Source organism: Cupressus sempervirens, chromosome 3 (genome assembly GCF_028749045.1).
Source record: "Cupressus sempervirens isolate cs-2001-9-10 chromosome 3, ASM2874904v1, whole genome shotgun sequence".
Lineage (NCBI taxonomy): Eukaryota > Viridiplantae > Streptophyta > Pinopsida > Cupressales > Cupressaceae > Cupressus > Cupressus sempervirens.
The window spans coordinates 733,578,833-733,602,076 of NC_143120.1; the positions used below are offsets into that span (position 1 = coordinate 733,578,833).

General features: G+C 34.9%; 1 protein-coding gene across 4 annotated transcripts in view; it reads right to left on the reverse strand.

The window, feature by feature from the left end:
• LOC149568863 (D-isomer specific 2-hydroxyacid dehydrogenase family protein) overlaps positions 1-23,244 on the reverse strand; it is a 165,379-nt gene that overhangs the window by 14,599 nt on the left and 127,536 nt on the right. For 2 of the 4 annotated variants that reach the window (XM_089821746.1, XM_089821747.1), the window contains exon 8: positions 16,017-16,229. The exons of the other annotated variants lie outside the window; for them this stretch is intronic. In XM_089821746.1, coding sequence (XP_089677872.1) covers positions 16,017-16,229 — 213 coding nt within the window. The remainder of the gene's footprint in view (positions 1-16,016; positions 16,230-23,244) is intronic. 4 annotated transcript variants of the gene reach the window in all.

Here is a 23,244-nt window from a genome sequence, read left to right on the forward strand (position 1 = left end):
CTTAAACAAGCCACTAGGGCATGGTATCAAAGAATAGACAGTTATCTTTCAAAATTAAGATACTCCAAAAATGAAGCTTATCCTAATATATATTTCAAAATAGTTGATGGTGATATAATTATTCTTGTATTATATGTTGATGACTTACTAATAAAAGGTGAAGAAAGGAAGATTATGTTTCTTCAACAGCTAGAGGAACAACGAAAAGAAGTGGTTGACACGCTTCCTGCTCATTAGTAGCAAGTAAAAGTTCTTTTTGACAAGATGGCCAATTACTAAGAATTTCAAATTGGTGATCTTGTCCTACTCTAGGACAAGAGGCAAGAACAAAAAGGAATACATGGCAAATTTGATTCTCTTAGGTGAGATCCTTTCACAATTCATTAGATTACTGGCGAAAACAATTTTTGGCTTGCATATCGTGATGGAACACCAATGCCACTACCCTACAGTGGACAACATCTAAAACATTACTTTCAGTAATTATTATATAAATACCCCTTGTACATACTTTTGGTTTTCAAGTCGTAGTTTGGATTTTGTTTTCTTTTGTCAACTGACTGTATTGCCCAATGGAGTGGATAAAGGCACTTAAAGAACTGGATTCTATGTCACTCTTCGCTTCCAAAAACAAATGAGTAACATTCCGCAAACAGAGCCAGTTGTTGTCCTATATTTTGTCATCACAAAATGTTGGTAATAGCACGAAACTTTTTCAAGCTAGTTTTGCATTTCTCTAAGCTTGAATTTGATAATCAATTGCTTAATGTTGATCAATCGATCCATTTCAATTTGTATATCAAATCATTTTACTGAAGGCCTTTGTCAAGTATTTTTCATTTTCCTTTCTGACGAGCCTTCGCTTTATTTTTGAAGCCTCCATCGTCCTTCCTTTGCTTTTGAGTTTGCGCTTGTTAATTTTTAGTCATTTGGTTTTGCTCATGTTATGCCTTTCGCTTTTTCCTTCGATTCTATCTAACCTAGAGCTCAATCGGAGTTGTCAATCAAGAGATATCCTTGTTTTAATACCTCAAAAGTGGACCTTTTTGGTGCAACAACACGAATTAAAAATATGATGTTATATTTTTAATTTTACTTTCACTTTTTAATAAATATAACTTATATTCACTTTTTGTTATGTTTTTAAATTACTTTAACTTTAAATTTTTAACTTAAAATGACTATAGTGCACTTTATGTTATAATCTTAAGTTGAGTTACTTTTTTAATTTTTCACTTAAAGTAACTATATAACTATATAATTCTAGTTTTATTTTTTATTTTTAAATCAAATGCTCATTTAAATATTACTTTTTAAATGATGTTTATATGTTATATTTTTAAATATGATAGATAAATATTATTTATGGCCCTTTTAGTATCATTTTTATAGTTTTAAGTGAATTAAATGACTTAAAGTCATCAAAAGTGGACATTTTATATGCAATTACATGTAAAATCCATCAAAAGTGGACATTTTACATGTCACTGTATAAAAAGTTCATTTTGGTGGACCTTTTTGATGTCATTACATCAAAAAGCTATCATAAGTGGGCCTTTTTGATGCCAATACATCAAAAGTGAAGTTTTTATGTCTTCACATCCAAAATGTGAGATGTATTTTAAAGCATGCATCCTCCTCCAAAAAGTGTGATTTTGCTAGTATGCACATTTTAAAACATGCTCTTGACTCCAAAAAGTCCGATTTTGAAGAACTACATGTTTTTGCCCTCCAAGAACCCGATTTTGATCATAAGTGGAGATTTTCTTGATGGATTTACATGAAATCTTTTCCATTTGAGGCATTTTTGATGGGCAATGAGTTCTCTTGCATTCAAAATGAATTCAACAAGCTAAAAAATGTTTTTGAAAGCTCCAATCTAGGGCACATTTTTGAAGAAATCAACAAATAACTCCATTTTTTATCCATGTTTTTACTCCATACCAAATCGATTTGGCTTTATTTGGTGTTTGCATGGCATGTTGGTGCATGATTTGAGGTTTAAACACCAAATCGATTTGCTCATGCACCATGGTAAAAAATGCTTTTTGCTAAAAACGTCCCAAGCACATGCACTTTGAAAACATTGGATTTTCGAGCAATCTTAGGGCACGGTTTGGCATCTTTCAACAAATTTTCCTTGTTTTCTGCCCTCTCCCAATTGAATTTGTAAAAAGTTGAAAGATTCAAACGTTTTTGGAGAATTTTTCAATATTGGAGCGTCTTTCTCCTTCATTTTTGGCACTTAATCTTCATGTAAGTGGACTCTTTCTTTCTTGCTATTTAAGTTGTGCTTATCTTGCTGATTTTATGCACATAATTGCTTGATGATTGTCATTTGTTGAAATCTATGACATGGAAAGTGCATTTTTCCTTTAAAATGAAGATTTTGTTCATTTTTCATGTTTTTGGTTATTTCCCAACTCCTAATTTCAAATTTGAGTGTTGAAGTGTTATGCATCTTGGCATGTTTGAGTCACTTTCCAAAGGTACGTTTTTCTTTGTGTTTTTGTGTTTGCTTGCCGGTTTTCTCCATTTTGGATGAGTCACAAGTTCTTTCCTAAGAACTTGTTGTTGCTTCACTTTATGCGAAAGCATCATCACGTTACACATTCTGTTTCCGTGTCACAACACCTCACCTCTCATCCGACAAATGCAATTACATGTTTTCCATCTCTTTCACCATCTGCACATGCATGTAATCTCATTTTCCGTTTCCATTTTTACTCATATCACTTTTCGTATTCATTCGCACGACATGATTACACGAAATGCCTTACGTGTAATTTCATCCAAAAGGTCTGATTTTGATTAAAAGTCACTTTTTGAAAAGTCAAAAAGATGCCATTTTCATCTCCCGTGTACTTTGACTTCCCCTTTTCACCAAAACTGACTATAAAATTCATTATCCCTCTTCCATTTTCCATTTCCACCCCTTCATTTGCATTTGCACCTCCATGAGCAAATACATATTTTCACATCTTTCCATGCTTTCCATCTCATCCTCCATTAGCACTTACATGTGAAGTGCATCCTCCACATGCATTCGCATCTTATCTCACCTTTCATTTCCTAATACATGTTGCACTTACATGTATTCACTTTTCACGCAATGATGTCTTGAAAACACTAAGTCATTTTTGAAATCAGCAATCTTCATTTGCACACATTCCCATGAATTCCACCTTCACACATTCTCATTTCCTTCCGTTTCATTCCATCTTCCATCATTCCACCTTCATAACACTTCATTCTGTATTTCGTTCATTTCATTTTCATCCATTGCATATGCATATGATTTCTTCGAGATCATTTTGTTAGATCTACCAAGTCTCCAATTTGTTTCCAAATCTTTGTTAATCACAAATCAACTTGTATGACGATTTCCTCTGATGATGCATTTATGTTTTGGGATTTTTGTGTTGCAGTACAAGCACAAGAAATGTCCTCACCATCAAAATCCAAAGGCAAAATGAGGTATAAATATGATAAAAAATTGGCTCGTGCAGCTCCTTTATCAATCATATCTATTCTGGATAACATGATGAACACAAAGATTGGTCATGTGGACGTGGCTGATTTTCTACAAAGAATTTAAACGCCAATTCGTCATGAGATGAAGGTATCAAGAGAAGCAACATTCACCTAGTGTCTACGTTTCCTATGGCGGCTATAAAATCTGACTTTATTCTCCGATGTGCACAACAGTTTACTCCAGAGACGAGGACTATCAAAGACGCTAATGACAAGATTATCGTTAGCCTTGATCCTGAGGTTATAGAACAAATCTTCAAGGTTCCATGTAAAGCAAAATGTGCAGATTTGACCAAAGAATCATCTTTGGCATGCTAGAATGGGCAAAAGGGTGATTATTAGAAGTATGTCAACCTTTACTGGTTAGACAAGAAGAGAAACAACTCCAGATGGGCAAAGAGCGTTCATCGATCTAACTTTAAACAAGAATATAAGGATCTCATCATCCTTCTCAGCAGAATTTGTGGCCTTAAATATTCTATTGATTTCGAACCATGGATGTATAAATTCATGTTTCAAATCATGGAGAATAAATAACACATCTTTTGGGGAGAGCTTATTAGTAGGCCTAGGTAAAGTATACGGCCCGCCTTTGAAATATCCAACTCTCAAGTATGTGAAAGTGGAAAACTGAATGAAAATACAACCATATTGGTTTACCTTCTCCCATGTCACATCAGATACTCTTTTGACAGATAACTATTTATTGAACAAGCATCGGAAATGCCCAAAGAAAGCATCTTAGACTCTTCTATAATGAAATTTACTATTTGCCAAAGTGATTTAGTCATAGAAATCCCAAATAGGAACGTAAAGACGATCTCCCTTAGTAGAAAGCAATGTAAACAAGATAAGAATTCATGTAGAAGGGCGCCAAAGTTCCCATGTTGCCTATCTGCTGGCAAAGTTTAGTACATGCTATAGATCGAATCATCTTGATAGAGCTAGCTAGATAGCTCATGGACGTGCAGAGTGATAAGCATGCTATGCATAAGCCTGTTTTCGGCATTACCTTAGCTAAACCTTTGTCTATTGGCAACTATTCAATCATTTATGTGCCTAAAGAAAAGAACATGGAAGCAGAGTTGCAATTGATCACCTTGAAGAAGTTCAAAAGCCATATTTGACTTTGATTACCGAGAGATGAACTCTCAAATGAAAAGAGCTTATACTCATGTTCATCGCATTGAGAACATCTGGATTGACATGAGGACACAGCTTGACATCATGAAGATGGACTACTGCAAATTAACCCTACAACAAATAATCAATCTTAACATATTGGAGATCACTTCAGATTTCCAAATTGAAGATGATAGTAACATCCTTGATTCGAGATTTCATCAAGCCGGATTTGATAAGAAGTGTCCTTTTCCTATCTAGTGGCAACAAAAGGAAGATACATCTATCATGGACAGATTTCAATCCATCTTGGTAAACACCAACAAATGGTTGAAAAGTAAAGGCCTTAAAAAAGAAAATCTTAAGATGGGTTTGGATTGTGGAAGATTTGGTCCTCCTGGCATAAAGTAGGCAACTGGAAATCACAAAGAAAGATGGTGCTTCATCTTCTGATGCGAAGGGTTCTCTCAAATTCAAATTGAAGGACGGAAAAGGAGCTAAATCATCTCAAATCTCTTATCCAATTCAAGAATCAGTGGAAGAATCAGTAGAAGAATTGGAAACAAAATTTGGTAAAGAAGATTTAGATGAAGAAGGAAAAATCATGATCATATCTCCTCCAAAGCTTGCACAAGCTTGTACATCTTTTATACATGAAGAGCCTTTTCTACATGAAGTTGATGATGATGTGGATTCATTCTCTATTGTTTTCACTCCTTTCATTCCATTCTTTGAAGTCAACACAATGGTTCTTCCTATTTCTTTTATTGCTCCTCCCATTCCTGCAAATGAACAATATGAACATTTAGCAAATGTGTTTGAGGATTTTCCAACTCTTACCAGTGGTCAAGTTTCCCAACTTGATACATCTTTAACAGGGTTTGAGTTTTTCATGAAGGAATCTTCTCAGCATGTTCCTATGCTTTCAGTCGTGCACACTGAATCCTATTCTGCTACAATAGAAATACAATTAGGATCAATGCCAATGGTCTCTACTGTATCTGCTTCTACAGATGAAGGTTTCAGCCTACCTGCATGGTTGAGCAAAATAACAACAAACAGGAGAAAAGTGGTTATTTTTCTGGACAATCTTCCTGTTAAGAAGACCAAATCCAAATCTTTGAAAGACAAGATTGTTTCAAGGATTTTGGTTGATTCAGATAAAACCAAATTTGTTAAAGTTGTTGAACCCTTGGTAGACAAACCAGTTGAGGCACTTACTCATTCTGATTACAAGTTTACTAAGGTTGAAATCGGAAAGCAATCGCATTTAAGTTGTTTGCAAGATGCTCAAGATGCATTGGCAAATGTATCAAAGCACAATCATGAGCTTTGGGAAAAGAAAAATCAATGAAACAAGTCTCTCGTATGAATGAGGTCATTCAAAAACAATCTTCTCATAGTGTTGTTGTTATGTCTCAAACATCTAAGAGAGAAAGTTGATTGAAGCCGGCAAGTCTTGGATACAGGAAATCATTTCTAAAGGAGTTTGCACTATCACAGAGACATTTGTAGTCCTTAGGCACGTCACGGAGACATTTGCAGTCCTTAGGCACGTCAAAGGGATGAATAAAATAGAGCAAAACTTAATTTCTTTGACTCAAGAAGCGGATAACTTGAAGGAAATCCTCAATGATTGGGATGGAATGGCAAGATTAGATCTAGATGCCTTGATCTCATGTGATGTTCTTCCGTCATGTGAAATGTTCTTCAAATATCAGGGTTTCATTGGTTACAATAAGGAAATATTGAGGAAGCTGATCACAAAGTTGCAGGCAGCCTCTGTAGATTGTCAAGTAGTTGAAACAAGTGTTATTTGTGATTTGGAATGGATGGGGCAAACTCAGAATATACAATCAAGATCAATGCTGATGTAGATTCCGAAGACTTTGGTTCACACACACTGAACAAGTTTGTTTTGTATAAATCCTCGACAAAACACTTGTTGGAAACTATGGCAGCAAATTCCAAAGTTGTACAAACAATGTATGCAAATGCAGTGAGAGTAGAAGCCATATTGAAGACCATGGAAATTGTTGATCTTCCCACAGTGCACGACATCACTGTCAAATTCAAGACACTAAGAACCAATATTTAGGATTGTTGTTTTTGTTTTTATTTCATGTTAGTAGTTGTAAAAGATGCATTACATGAAAAAGTGTAATTACATGTAATGCAAGTTACATGTATGTAAAAGGACATAATGCAAGTTGCATGTGCATTTGCATGTAACCCTTTATTTCTCTCGTAGTTAGACTAGATCAAAGTCAATTGAGTTGCTCTCACTTTATCCTCAACCTTTTTCTCAACTCTTGTGCCTATATAAAGGAGTGCCCCCTTATTATAAAATCCTCATTATCTTTATGCAAGAGCTCTCTGGAGAAATTGTACAGTAGAACTTTGATTGTGTAGCACTATTTTGAGAGAAAGTGAATACAAAGGAGCATTTGAGACTTAAGTTTGATTAAGTGAGATTGTTACTTATGTAAGTTATAAGCTCTATTTATAATTCATCTAAGTTATCTTTGATTCATGGTATCTTGTGTTTTGGGTAATTGTATCTTGTGATTTGAATATAAAAAAGTTAAGAAGCAATTGGAGCCTGAGCTTTGACCAGGAGCAATTGTAGAAACATATAGCTAGAAGTTTTCTCTATAGCTTATACTTCTTTCTTAATTTGCAAAATAGTTAAGTTATTCTTACTTTTAAGAGCCTTTGTGCCCTAATTATAAAGTTTTCCATATAGAAGTACGACAAAACTTAGAACCAAAACGGTACATTTTCGGCTAGCCTTTGAGTTAGTGAAGGTTTATCAATATCATTGTTTCCAGCTCTTGATAGAAGTGTAGTTAGAGATTCACCCTACCCATTACTCACTCTACGAGTAAGTGGATTCTTTCTTGAAAGATAAGAAGAAAGGATATTGGTAACGCCCCATTTTATTAAATCTCTTGACTTCTTGCTTACCTTGAGTTGATCCAAGGAACGGTGAGAATGGGGAGCCTTCCCTTTAAGGTAGGAGAGACTTTGTCTCACACGCTATGGCTAGTCATCCTATTTTGCGACTGAATTTTTACCAAAAACTCTATCGGTTGCAAAATAACACTACTTATCGTAAAAGTCCTATTCGATGTTGTTTCAGTCTAGGTTCACCAATGATACCTTGGTTCAGTAAAAAACAATCATCGGTCGCCTTAAGTTCCGCTAAGGCAGAATACATAGCTTCTTCCATGGAAGCCAAAGAAGCAATATGGTTAAGAAAATTGCTAGTTGGATTGTTCGGGAAACCCTTAAATCCCACAATTATGCACTATGATAGTGAAAGCTACATCAAGTTATCTGTGAATCCAGTTTTCCACAATCGATCAAAGTATATTGAAATCTCTTTTCATTATGTTAGAGATATGGTAAATCGAGATGTTCTTAAGCTAAAATACATAAGCACAAATGAACAGACAACTGATGTACTCACTAAACCTCTATCCAAGCCCAAATTGGAGTATTTCAAACATGAACTTGGGATGGTTCAACTATGATTGTAACTACTGAAATCAAATCTCAGTTTTTTAAATATATATGTATATTCATATATATTCTTGATGAAAAATGTTACTATCTTATAGTTGCATGTGATATGTCATGAAAGGTGACGATCTTTCATTGGCATACATATAAACAAAAGGTAACCATTATAAGGTGAAGATCTTATAAATGGTAGACATGCTATCATGATAGATAAAACAACCACTTTCTTCGAGTCTTAATTAACAACTAACATATTCAAAGAAATACAGTTATTACTTCATTTTCATAGAAAGATAGTTAAAATAGTTAAGTTCATATGAATGAGATTAACGGTTAAAATCAGTTAAACAAAATTTTCATAACTAAAAATTGAAAACACTATCAATGATTTTATCATAGAAATTAAATTCTACATACCATGGAATTCGAGACCAAAATCAATCTAGGAATACTTCTGCAAACACCCAGATTAGTCCACAAATACCACTATATCAAAATCAAATGACGATATCATTGAATACCACTTATATCAATTAGGACATTGATTATCAATAGATCATTTAAGGCATCAGATACCATTGCATCAATTAGGGCATTAGATATCACTGTATCATTTAGGGCATCAGATACCACTGTATAAATTAAGGCATCTGATACCACCGTATCATTTAAGGCGTCAAATACCACTATATCAATTAGGGCATTAGATATCACTATATCATTTCTTTTCTTCCCATTGCTAACTGTGGCAATAATATAAGATTAGAAGATATGCTTATAATCGTTATTCATATAAATGAGAGATAGAAATATCAATCCTATAGATATATTTCATATTCGGTGGGAAGGTCAACCAATCTAATGATTACCTATTACATTAATGAGAAAGATTGCTTACATCAAGGAGATAACTGAATTCAATGATATAAAATAATCCAACATAATATCATAAAAATAAAAATACATGTTATCAATAAACATTTGAATGCATAGCTTATCTTTCTCTGATGCACGTTTGACATCTTGTAGAGGGGAAAACATTGTCAGGGGCTTAACCACCCAACCTCGTACTATAACTTATCCCCGCACAATCTCTAACGAGAAAGGCCCTCCCCGAAATAGACATGGAACATCTTGTCATCCACTGAGCATCCTGGTATCTAATCACACCACTCAACATAACAGAAGGAAAATACAATAAAGATGATCATACGTAAGCTATTATATGATCCCTATTAGAGTAAATAATTAATTATTTATTCTATTACTTAAACTTACTTAGGTAAGTGCATGTAGTTAATAGTTGTAGTGATGAGTTGTTGACAACACGAGAGTTTGTTCCCTTCTAGCATGTTCCACTCTTTTGTGAAAGAGTGCTTAGTTGTCAACCTTATCTTTTACCACCTTCTAGTTTGTTCTACAAACTTCCTTGAGACCTTTATAAGCAATCTCTCTCTCATTGTAAATTCATCCATTCACATAGCAATTTCATTTTCCTATTGTGAAATATTTTATCTTGCATTGTTTGCTTCAAGCTCTTGCTCCTTCGGTTTCTCTTCAGCAAGCTATTTGCATGCAAGTGATCTTGGCACACTACGGAGTTGGATTTCATTAACTCCTACATGGTATCAAAGCCTCCCTACTGCTTCTTGGCTGAAGGATTTTTGAAACCGCGATCCGGAGACACAAACCCTAGTTTGTTTGTGATTTTTTCTTCAATTAGGAGGAACAACATTTTTTTAATATTTGGAGAAAAAGGAGAAAGAGGGTTTGACATAACAGATCTGACATTGTTTGGACTTTTTTCTTCATTTTTTAGAGGTGCAACGGCAGCGGTTCAAAAAAAATAACTACAAAGGTGATTTTCAAACAACGATCTCCCTCATATGGACTCATTTTCTCGAGCAATTTTTTTTGTTTTGGGGTAGAATTTCGTGATCTACACATTGGTGCAGGTGGTTTGAGATCTATGTTCCTGAATTTTTCTGCAACTTGCAAATCTCGATTTTTGCCACTTTAAATGCTTTGTACGGGCTCATCTGGACACATAATCAAGTTCCATTTTTTTTGAAAGTGCATTTTTTTTGTCTAATTTCCAGACCTGCAATTAGATTATAGGTTCTGTGGACGAAAATATTGCTTTCAAAAATAGGCCATAAATTGGCTATTGTAATCACACTAAGTATAGAGTGCCCAAATCATACATTAGGGGGGTTTGTTGGATGATGTGACAAGCTCCCCTGCCCACAGGTGGTTAATTATGTGGTGTTCCATGTTCACTAACAGTCATGGCTTTTGGTGCAACGGCAAATGGGCCCTACAATTGGTATCAGAGCCTGGTTTTGGGCTGGTCATGGGTTCAAATCTCCCCAGTGCCTTCCCGACCCGCGTAAGCACCTGGTATGCGCGTCAAGGGGGAGATTGTTGGGTGATGCGACGCGCTCCCCTACCCACAGGTGGTTAATTATGTGGTGTTCCATGTTCACTAACAGTCATGGCTTTTGGTGCAATGGCAAATGGGGCCTATAGGGTTAATTGGATCTCTTTTGCATTTTGGGGGGAGCATTTTCTTTTATATAATTTACTTTAGAATAAGACCTTTTGCTTTTGTCTTCTCTCTCAATGGCGGATCCATCTGTGACCCGTCTCACGCCACACAACTATTACACCTGGAAGGCACAAATAACTAGGTTTCTCATGTCAAGGGGCTTATGGTCATGTCTGGATGAGAACCAATCTATTCTTACACGCCTTTTTGAGGTTCTTCAGCACAGGATCTCATGATGAGGCACATTGTTTTCAAAAGAGATTTGATGGCTATGAGAAAAAAATTGCAAATTTGCAAGCTCTTCAGAAGAAGAACAGTATTTCTTCTCCATCCTTTTTTACCTCACAGGGGTTCGCCTTTCAATCTTCTTCCACATCTTCACCATCTACATCAGATCTTGGAAAGGGTCATGCATTACAGGCTTCCATTGCATCTCCTTCACAGGTTCCTTTGATACTGGATTTAGGTGCTTCTCACCATATGACATCTTCCCAAGGTGTCTTCTCTACTCTTGAGGCTTCTCCTATTCCTCATATTCTCATGGGGAATAACACTGCCCTACCAGTCCGCGGGAAAGGTTCAGTTCACATCCAGGATGGTATATTCAATGATGTATTGTATGTTCCATCTTTGTCTGCCAACCTTCTCTCAATTTCTCAAATTACACACAGTGGATTAGGGAAGACAGTTGAGTTCACTGCTGATTCAGTCTTCATTCGAGATTGTGTAATAGGAGTTCTTATTGCTACAAGGGCAGTTGATCCTTTCACTCATCTCTACACCTTCTTGCACTTTGATCCGCCATCTCTATTGTTGGAGCACGACTCGTCTCTTTCATAGGAGCATCATGTGGTGCAGTCCGGATACTTGAACCTTTGTATTGTTCCTGAGATCCCTGTTTTGACTGCCACACCACATCCAATTGAGTGTTTTTCTCCTCTACAGGATTCTTCTTCCGCTCTACCTAATCCTCCAACTTCATTCATCAAGCCTCTAGGTGCACTTGTTACGGATACTACAGTGGACATTCGTGACAGTGTCATCGCACCTGCCTTAGGGATTCCATTTCAGGATCCTCATCCTTTTTCTTTTGGGCATCAGCTAGGCCTTCCAATTTCCCCTCATTCAGGGGTTTCCTTGTTATGTGCCTTTGTTCCTTCCACATTGGAGTTTAATTGGTTTGATCATTTCTACAGGAGCTCCATCATTCTAGGGGGCCTTGATGTCTATTCTCATGGGGGTACTGGTTGTACTTATGGTTTTGAGAGAGTCTCTTGAGCCATTTTCAATCGTTGTCCTTGGGGGGTCTTGTTGGGGCCTTCCTTCCTTCATGTTTTTTTTTAGCATGTTTTACCTCTTTTTGAGGGAGGGTTTTTCCCATGAGGTTTTCCCTCTTTCTCCGTTTTCAGAGATTGCATCTCTTGCATTGTACATGGGTACCTAACATGGCCTTGTTGCCGGGACCCATCCTGCATTTTCTCTTAGTTTTGTGAGCTTAAGACATTCCCCTAAGTTGCACTTAAGGGGGGGTGTTGTAGTAATGAGTTGTTGACAACTCGGGAGTTTGTTCCCTTCTAGCATGTTCCACCTTTTTGTGGAAGAGTGCTTAGTTGTCAACCTTATCTTCTACCACCTTCCAAATTGTTCTACAAGTTTCCTTGAGGACTTTATAAGCGGTCTCTCTCTCATTGTAAATTCATCCATTCACATAGCAATTTCATTTTCCTATTGTGAAATATTTTCTCTTGCATTGTTTGCTTCAAGCTCTTGCTATTTCAGTTTCTCTTTAGCAAGCTATTTGCATGTAGGTGATCTTGGCGCACTACGGAGTTGGATTTGATCAACTCCTACAATCCCTTTTAAAATGATATACATTGTTAAGTCACATCTAATTCTGTTTCATGTTATTGCAAATTCCATCTCACCTCTTCACCTTTCCATGGCTATACAGCTGGGTGAGTCCTAGAAGTTTTAATCTCAGAGAAACCTGCTCTTTCTATTGATCCTTAACTGGTAAAAGAATATTATATGTTTCCAGCTTATCACAAACTGTGACTTGAAAGAATATGTTCTTTAAAACTAGCAGAAATATTATTAATTCTGATTTCCAAATTGTATATTAAATCATGATTTATTACATCTTCAATAACTCTTTCTCAAGAGATTCTATCCGATGATTATAACTATAGTTTAGCTGTTATGGAATTCAGAAACCAATAGGAAATGATAAGAAATATACAGCTATGCTTGGAACATGATTGATTATATACCTCCACCTTTTACAACTTGTGATTTGAGAGATTATAGTCTTAAAGATTGCAGAATTTATTGTTCACTTCTAATATTCATTGGCATAATGATTTATGGGTCCATACTATGGTTACTTGGCTATCACTTGCCATGAACAAAGCTAAATTAAAAGAAGTTCAATCTGTTAAATCAAATGAGAGATCAAACAAGATATCATCATGATCAATGTTGAAACTTGTTGTTATAAAATTTGATGTTATTGTACCTTTTATGCAAGGAAATCAAATTGGAAATATTGTTTTCGGGTGTTTCACATAACCTGGACAAATTGATGATATTGTCTTGCTAAATGCTTAGCTACTTCGCCATACCTTACTTGCAAAGATCAAGCCACAGCTCCAACCAAAATAACAATCACAATTTCTGGCAGAATGTATGAATGGCATGAAATCATGGGAAGAAAATGCAGACTGGTATTAGCAGAGATATTGGCACAAGAAGAATGAGAACGGGTGTTATGAGGAGGCAGAAATAATTACTGGAAAAACGTAGCAAAAGCAAGGTGGTCGAGTGTTTGGAAATGATGTCCGCCTTCTTCTCTCGACTTATGGTATAAAAAAGGTTTTAATTGACTTCTTGGCTTCCGTAACTTAAAAAATATTTGCCAATTTAAAACGCCAAGTGTTCAATCGGTTTCAAATAAGGAAAAAGGGAAGAATAAAGGTTGGAAAAAAATTTGAATGTTTAAAATCGAAATTATTATTATTTATATTTTTCTACATACACAGATTTATTTGTGAGGTGACAACATTATATTATAAATAAGATAATATTATGGTGTCACTTTATATTTATCTCTACGTGTACGTAGATTAAAATAATATTGAGAAAGATCAATCAAACCCTTAAGGTACATATTATATTTTAATTTATTTATTTTATGTTTTAAATTGTTTATTTAATAGCTCATGCAATTCCATCGATTGAATCTTGATGTTCAAGTCGCTAGGTCCTCAACCCATTTGCCCAATGATGGTAATGCTCTTGTGCCTAATTCTTTTCTAACAATGCTTCCACCCCTTCGATGTGCTTCCTACAAGGAAATCCTCCGCAGTTAAATCATATTATCATAACAAGTTATAAATACTCATAATGGCTAACTGCCTTTTCAATTCCATGATTTCGTGATAAATAATCAACTAGCATGTTATCTTCACATGAAATTATAACGACTAACCATCTTACCATTTCGTAGGATTATAACAAATTTAACTGTCAACTAGCTTCATGTGAACCTCAACGGCTATATTTTAAATTAGGTCAAAAATTGGGATGTAACAATAGACTTAAATTGTTGTCCTAGAGTGCTGGAAGTCATGATAACAAACGTATTATGATTAGACTTCATTAAGTTGTTGTCCCAGAGTGCCGGAGATCATAATACTTGTTATGATAAAGTTCATTACATTGTGATTTTTTGTTATTGATAGACTACTTTAAATTGTTGTTCCGGATTGCTGGAAATCAGATAACCTATTCTCCTGATAGGTATTATTGAAGTTGATACCAGTGCACATATCAAGAGAATATGAGAAACTTTGATGACTCACTTCTCCCTCACTTAGAGGGAGTGTTAAAATGTAGCTTCAATAGAAGTGATGTACAATTATATTAATTATATTAATTTGTAATACTCTCATATATATACTTATTCGTATACATCTCTGATGTTAATAATATACTTAATCATTCTCATATATCTCTAATGTTTATATATATATAATATTCGTGCCTCTTCCTTATAACTATCGGGCTAATTATGGTCTGCGACTCCTGGCAGATATAGCTGATGGTGTGTTTAGTTAAGAGAGCAAATAATATTAAGGTACACGTAGGGACATGACCCTACATGGCCAATACGTAAAGTCATGTCTCTAGGGGGACGGGAACATGAATTCAGACTATTATAAATAGAAGAAGTGCTACATTGAAAAAGATATCAATTCAAGGAAATATCGAGTATCTACAGCAGCAGTCTTCCAAATCAGAATAATAACAATTTACAATATTATATATAGGCATAGTTTGAAGCATCATCTGCTCTATATTTTATATAAAAAAAATCATACCGACATATCGGGTTTACAAGTAAGCGAAATCAGAATATATATTTAACAGAATATATATATATATATATATATATATATATATCACTCTATCAGAGATCCTACTTACATTTACACCATGTTGTAATCTGGTTATTTTCATTTCATTAACTTCTATTCCATATTTAATAATCAGCTTCCTATGAACCTTAATTTCTCACTAACCTCTGTATGTCTTTCCAATGATTTCTTTGAATTGTTAACAGGGACAGGAAGACTGACCTGTAAAACTACTCATATTGCAGTACATTCAATTTTAGCTAATATAGAGCTTTACAAAAGATGTATCTAGCATTTTTCCTGTATCTCATTAACATTATTTGAATTCGATAGTTTTCAGTCCACTGATGCCTTTCTAAGTAAAAGATAAATTGCAAAGCTTCACAATATTTCCTTATAAGTACACCTATTCCAATAAGTAGTATGCAAATGGTGTGGACTAAAACAACACACTATAAACTAAATTTGAATAATTTAAATAGGATGAGTTCAAACGATGAATATAAAAATTTCAAATCGTTCTGAAAAGAAAAGACCCAACACTCCATTCTTCAAGCCTAATTAACATTGGAAAAACAATTCAAATGAATAGAGCTAAATATCGGAAAAGAAAATCGAACTGTAGGAATGCCTGAACAATATCTACCTACAAGAACATCAAAGTGAAGTCAATGAAATCTAGTATGAATTTCATGCTTCAAAACATGTTCTGAGTTCATGATCTAATAGTATTAACTTTTGATTATTTTAGTTCATCCATTCTCACTGCAAAGCATAGCACGAATTTAAAATTCTCAAACTAATGGATGTGATTACTTGCATGGATGACAGTTGTGCATGTGTGTATGGGGAAGAGAGAGAGAGAGAGAAACCTTGGCCATATTTCTATATGACAGTTCAGTAACTCCAGCAACATGAGGTGTTATCAGAACTTTGGGATGCTGTGAAATAGGGTCTTCTGGATCAAATGGTTCGTACCATGCAACATCAAGACCCAAACCTCCCAAATGGCCAGATTCAAGAGAAGCTTTGACTGCTTCATAGTCCATGAGGCCTCCTCGAGCAATATTTACAAGTAAAGCACCCTTGAAAACAGAAAGAACTAATAAATAAATAAAATGGAAGGTATGTTTAGCATTGTCGCAACAATTTAAATATGTACTTAGTTTAGGTAAGATGATACAAAGACAGCAAGAAAGTGATGCCATTTGTTATAGCCTCTTTGAAGACAGTCCCATAGGATGGGCATACAATTCTTGTCAGGAATAATAAGTGCTTTGAGCAATAAATGTAAATTTAAATTTATCAAAAAGAAGTTATTTGTCACTGGGAACAAGGACAAAATAAACCACAAGAAACAGAAACTATGGTAAAGAAAACTGAATCAAGCAGATTTCTTGATTAATGGATTCTATTAAAATCTTGCATAAGATAGAGAAGCAATAATTTTGCACAAAACAACAATATCTCTCGCTTGAGCTTTGATTATAACCTATGGGAATTGACTGAATTTTATTTTTCTCAGTCAAGCAAAAAAATATGCAAGCAAACACAGTTTACAAGTGTATGATTACATTTCATCTCCTTCAAACATTCCATAGAGTTGTAACATTTCACAATAGACATGACTGTGGGGATTACTTTCTTCTTGGACTTTTCTATGTTAGATTGTACTTAGATATTGGAAAAATGTGACCCTATAATTCTGAAGTTCTCAAAAACCATGTCTTGCAAAGAGAGAGTATGATCAAACTTCAAAGACTTTAGATTTTCACGGTTAGGAATAATATCATTTATTTGGATGTATTATTTTTATACTCCAATGTCTTGAGTCACCTACAAGATCCATGTTGAGGGAAATTACAAGATCAATAGTTATGTTTTTCTGTTTTGATGTCAGAAAGCATATTGTGTCCTTGCCTCATCATAGCTTTATATTCATTCTCTTCTGCATCTTATTAGAAGTACGCCATATGAACTGTATCATCTAGGCTTATTTATTAAAATACATCTTAATTTATAATAGTGGCCTTTAATTTACCTAGAATATACCATGTGTTAGGGTTAAGGTATGTAACAAACAAGCCTTGCAACCATCGCAAATCAGAGAAAAACAAAAAGCCAGGATGATGGCACACATCATTTGTAAAAAGACTTCAACTTATCTCCAAAACGTTTCAGCTAAATTGTGATTTGCATACTTACTCTGAAAATATATTAATTCTAATTATTTCTCATTTCTTTACAAAATTACCATATATAATTTACAATCCTTCTCCAGTCAATTACCTTTTACTCTTTTACTGAAAAATTTTCTATTGTGTTGACTTGTGTTCAAATTCTTCATTAAATCTGGTGCTTTCTCTCAATGCAGTATCTCTATATTGGTCCAAAATAGGCCTTATTTTTCTCTGTAATTTAGAACAAAATTTGAACATGTGCATACTTTGTTTGTGGTATTGCTTAGTGTTGTGTGGTATCCCAACTCTTCCCTCTATTCTGTGTTGCCTTGTTTTATGCCCAAGTGCTTCCCCATTCCTTGTTGTGACCCACTATAACTTGCCTCCGACTGTAAGTTCGTACTGCACAGACTCTTCATGTTGGTATTTTTCTCCCAAAGGCTAGTTTTCTAATCAATTGTCTTTTTTCTCCATTTGCCATGGTTGTCTTTGTATGTGTTAAGAGTTCTAATTTTTTGGTGAATTGCCCTTGTTGTTTTGAGGCCATCTTATGAACTTGCGATGGATTATACTCGTCTTGGCCATTGGTTCACTTTGTGGTTATTGTGGTCACCCTAGTCCATCTTGAGGTGTTCCTTCATCCCAGCAGTGCAATCTTTATCCACAATGGTCCCTATTGGATTAATTGTGCTCTTGTGAGAGTTTGGTTGTCAACGTTTCTTATAGTTTCTCATGTTTGTGCCACAGTCACTCTAAGAGTGATTAGTGTCTTTTTGGTGGATTTTGTGTGGCATGATTTTGCTAGTTTCATGATACCTAGACATTTCACTCATCAAGGCAGTTGCTCATCACCTTTAGGTGTTTGATATGCTCCCCACACCCATCAATCATTTGCTACTCTCTATTTCAACCTAGAACAATCGTATTTGAAGAAGAATAAAAATGTTTGCATACCCATTGTTTACTGTTCATCGTCACCCACCATAACCATGCTTCAAGTTCATAAGCTAGTTTCAAATGTTTTAGCTCCTAATTTACTCAATTTCTGGCTGGCCACCGTCTCACCATTTAATGGCGTATCCCTTATTTTCCTCAAGAGTTAACTTGCTATTGTAAGTTATGGATCTCAAGTCTATGTACATTCTTGGCAAGCTTGTCTATTTCGTTGTTTCATTTTCTCATCATGGTGGCAATTTTAATGTTGGTCTGAATGGGAAATAATTCTGAAGCAGTTTCTAGTGTTGTTTCACACTCTCTCTTTTACATTGTGCATTTTGGTGACCTGCATTCATGATGTCAGTTCTCAAGAGCATTCCTAGGCATATCTTGTACGATCCAATTTGATTTTCTGGTAGATTCTAGAGTATATCCCATTGATAGTGATGAGAAAGTAGAAATTTGAATCTCTCCTCCAACAGATGAGGCCAAATGATATGTATGAACAACTTGGAGATGGAAAAAGGGTTGGTTGGTTGGAAATGGAATAGTTACACAGCATAATATAGAAACAAAAGTCTAGAACTTGTCCAAGTTGTCTGTATTGAGCTGAGCAAGATAATGAATGTATTAAGTCCGGTTGTGATACTAGGCTTGCCACTATCTAGAGGAACAAATATAAATCTAATATACTGCCCATATCTAAGGCCAATACACAATTTGTTCCACTATGCTACCATCCCACCAAACCAAACAATAAAACATCAAAAACCAACCTTGGTAATTAAAACAAAGTTCATCGACCCACCACACTGCTTCTTTTCACTAACCCACTTTTGCCAAGTGTCTACAAACATCATTAAGGTCATTCGCAGTGACACTTGCATTGCTAGCACTGTCACATCCATGTGAAGTGATATAACGTACCACAAAACTTTAGGGGTTGAAAAGAGAATATCCTAGTCTCCAAATCTGTGTTGCATTTGCTTGTAGAGGTTTTATACTCCTGAATCAAGGTAGACCGACACATTGCTACTTATGGACAATTCAATAGGATTTCATCTGTGCCAAATGTCGTTTGCTTCAAGATCCATTGCATCTTTGTTTGCCTTTAGCTTTTTCAATAAGTACACCTCAAGGAATACCTCATTGGTGTTGGCTAAAAGTTTTGTAAATCACTGTAAATATAACTTGTAAAAGTCTAAGGCAATGTCACATGACATTACTCTCTCCTATCAGCAATAGGAGAGGCTCCTTTCTTGCCATAGGTGGCTCTAATAGAGACTTAACTTGAAATTACAAAATAGGTCGGTTCTCTTAATCTATTCCTCTTTTTTCAGGAATGATTTTGTAAACAACTTATGAACAGCACTAAAATTTAACAAAAAGCGCCTATTGCTACGATTTTATCAATGGCTCATGAGTTGACATAAGAACAACACAAAAGCCACCAATCTACTTTATATGAGTGGAACACTTGTAGAAATCCAAAGTCTTAGGCACTTATCCCGAATGAAGCATTAATAACCTAAATGAATGGTAAGGCACAAAGTCTCTTACCGAATATTCACGATTTTTTATGTAAGTACTTAACACTATAGCACAAAGTCTTTCAGCCTTAAGTATTTGACAGACAAATGTTTGATAATAAAGTGGGGAGATTACAAGTTGGCTACTCAGTTCATGATTATGGCCCTACTTGAGCATACTGTTGGCTTGTGCAAAACAAAGTGGTTTTTCATTTCATCATCATGACCCTGCTAATATATGTCGTCGGCTTCTCATTTTCCTACATCTCCAAATTTCTTCACTGACAAATAACTTATCTTTTATTACTAATAACTTAGTAGTCAATTTTTGGGCTTCCTTTCTTTTTCTTCCCCACTTCCTTCCAGAGATATGGTGGGTTTTGACCTTTGGTTCCCAGTGGGGTAGTCTCTCAGGGAGGGTGTTTTGTTTAAAATCTATGAAAGGGCTGCCATTTGCTTGATCCTACCTGAATTATTCTTCGATGAGGCATTTTAAGACTTTTATAACCTGAATTGTACGGGTATTTTTTTGGGGCCTCAATCCAATTGAATATATTTATCTTTTTTGTATTATGGTAACAATTGGAGGTTTTCTTGCTGGTTCTTTCCTCTGTGAACCTTTGAACCAGTTTTAAATAATATCAATATATTAGTGGCTTACCACTTTCGCCAAAAACAATGTTGATATTTGATAGCTTTAGTCGGATAAACCTATATATATATATATATATATATATATGTTCTTTATATTTGAGATATAAGGTTATTGTTATATGAGGAAAATTTATATATATATATGATTAAATTTTTTATTATATTAATTATCTGATTAATGAATAGACATGTCCTATGAAGGTACATGTCCATTCATGACCTATTCACTATATATATAAATCTAAGAGGATGTTACACTTGGAAGACACATACCAGACATATAGCAATGTTAATACATTTGTAGCCAATCCAATAAAACCAACATGGTATCAGAGTAACCTGCAAATGTAAGAAATGAAATCAACATTCGAAGATGCTTATGCAAATCTAAATACAAAATTGATGTATATAATCACCTCTTGTTGTTACATATTATTCAATGACATTGACTCCTCCATATTTAGACTTTGCCAAGTGAAAGGAAAGACATATAAAAGACATTTAGTCACTAAGCTCTGAGAAGGATATGTGCCCGCATGAGTAGAGGATAATTGCAAGCTACGGAGGTCATAGGCAATCACCAAATTGTATCTATAAATACAATTACAGCAATAGAAAATAAGAAGACAAGCGGCCAGTATGGTAGGAGTCAAACTATATTTCAAACCCACTAGCAAAGGGTCTACAGGCATACAAAATGGAACATTGCCAAGAGATAAAAAAAGGCACATTGGGAATCCAAATCAAGTGACATGGGAGAGAAGCATTGGCACAATCTGAATATGATAGCATATTCGGAAGGAACAGTGTGCAACAACTGTGAATGTAGATTAACTTGTGCATCCCAAAGAAAAAGTCAGTCAACTACGGTGAATGTATAGGGGTCTGACAAATCTTGGGCAATCAAAAGTGGTTGAATCTAATGCAAGTTCAAATCAATTACACTATATGCCTTGGCAGATTATTAGGTTGCTAACTTAGTGCGCTGATTTTTTTGTAGAGTCACGGGTTCTTCATGGGCCTTAACAGTTGTTGGTGGAAATGTCAAAGGCAAAGAACAAACTCAACAAAAAACCAATTTTAAGTTAATAGATAGCATGTAGAAATCAGAAACTAGGAAGAAAGTCATTAAAAGTGACATGGCTGTATCTAAGGACACAGAACATGGGAGGAAAGACATGGGCTTAATTTCCTATACCTAACTCATTTCACATGACACAACGAAAGGGACTCAATCAACCAAAGTTTCATAAAATTTCAAGTGCAAGACATTCACATGGCACAAGTAAGATATAAGCGGGACCCACCATCCAAGTCAAGGAAGTAAAACCGCCAATGTCATCAGGAGATATAAGGATCGAATGAATTGGGGTGACCTCCATATAGGAGGTATTAATCTCCAACCTCGCCTATGTATATGTGGGGCCCCAACCAACTTCGATTTTTTAAAACCATTAAACTCCCAATGCAGAGTTGTATAATTTTATTTTGAGGGTTTTGTTGATTCTTAAATTCGAAAGGAATTTAAGATGGTGGAAATTATAATGAAATGTGCAACGAAGGAGGGTAAATAATATTAGAACATCAAATCATTCCCACGCATGACCACCACAAGGACTAGAGGATCCCACTATGAAAGAAAAGGTAAGTACAATGAAGTTCATTTTAATATTGTGAATTAATATTAATTGTTTATTTCTTATAGATTGGGAAAATTTGTCACCTTAGATTATTATGTGGTATTAATAAGAAAAATAATTTGTTGAAAATATCAATTACATAAAGTATATGTATAGAAAATGAAACATATGCATATATGTTCAATGTATATACTTAAATTAGATATTTATTATATTGAAATAATGGGGATCATTCTCAAATTAATGTCCAATGGAATGATTGATCAAATAAAAGGATATTGATGTACAAATGATTATTTATTATCCTTGAGTATTTTATTTATCTAATCATTGTATTCTCTCCCTTACTTTCTATACAAGCATTTTCCTTGATCTTTCCTTCCAAGAATGTTATTGTAGGAAGAGGAAGATTGAGATTCAGAGGGAGCCTAACATTTCATTAGAGGCTACCTTAAAAGAGAGGAAGCAGACAAAGGATGTGATTTAGTCAAACCTTCAATGATCTTGGTCTTATTGATTTAGAGGTAGTAAACCATGTTGAGATGGATTCTCCAGTGATCAATTTTTAAATTGTAGCAGTCAAGAGGATTGTGATTCATGAATATAAATCATGACTATGTGATTTTAATGGGCCTACCCCTTGTGTACATCATGAGGAAGTGATGACTTCCAAATGATGTCACTTGTATTTGCAAAAGTTATTGTAAAGTGACAATCTTACAATAACTTATACTATGAGATCAAACAAATTGAGCATATTACCATATGGTGATGTCTTGCATCTCAACATTTTGGAAGGCCATTACTCAAAGAGCATTTGGTGAATATCATTGATATTCTGGGAGGCCAATACTCTTGATATCAGATGTGATATCAAACCTTATTTTGAGTATTTAGTGAATATCATTGATATTCTGGGAGGCCAATACTCTTGATATCATATGTGATATCAAACCTTATTTTGAGTACTTGGTGAATATCATTGATATTCTGGGAGGCCAATACTCTTGATATTAGATGTGATATCAAACCTTATTTTGAGTACTTGGTGAATAACATTGATATTCTAGGAGACCAATACTATTGATATCAAGTGTGATATCAAATCCTTTTGAGTACTTGGTGAATATCATGTGTTGATATTCTAGAAGACCAATACTC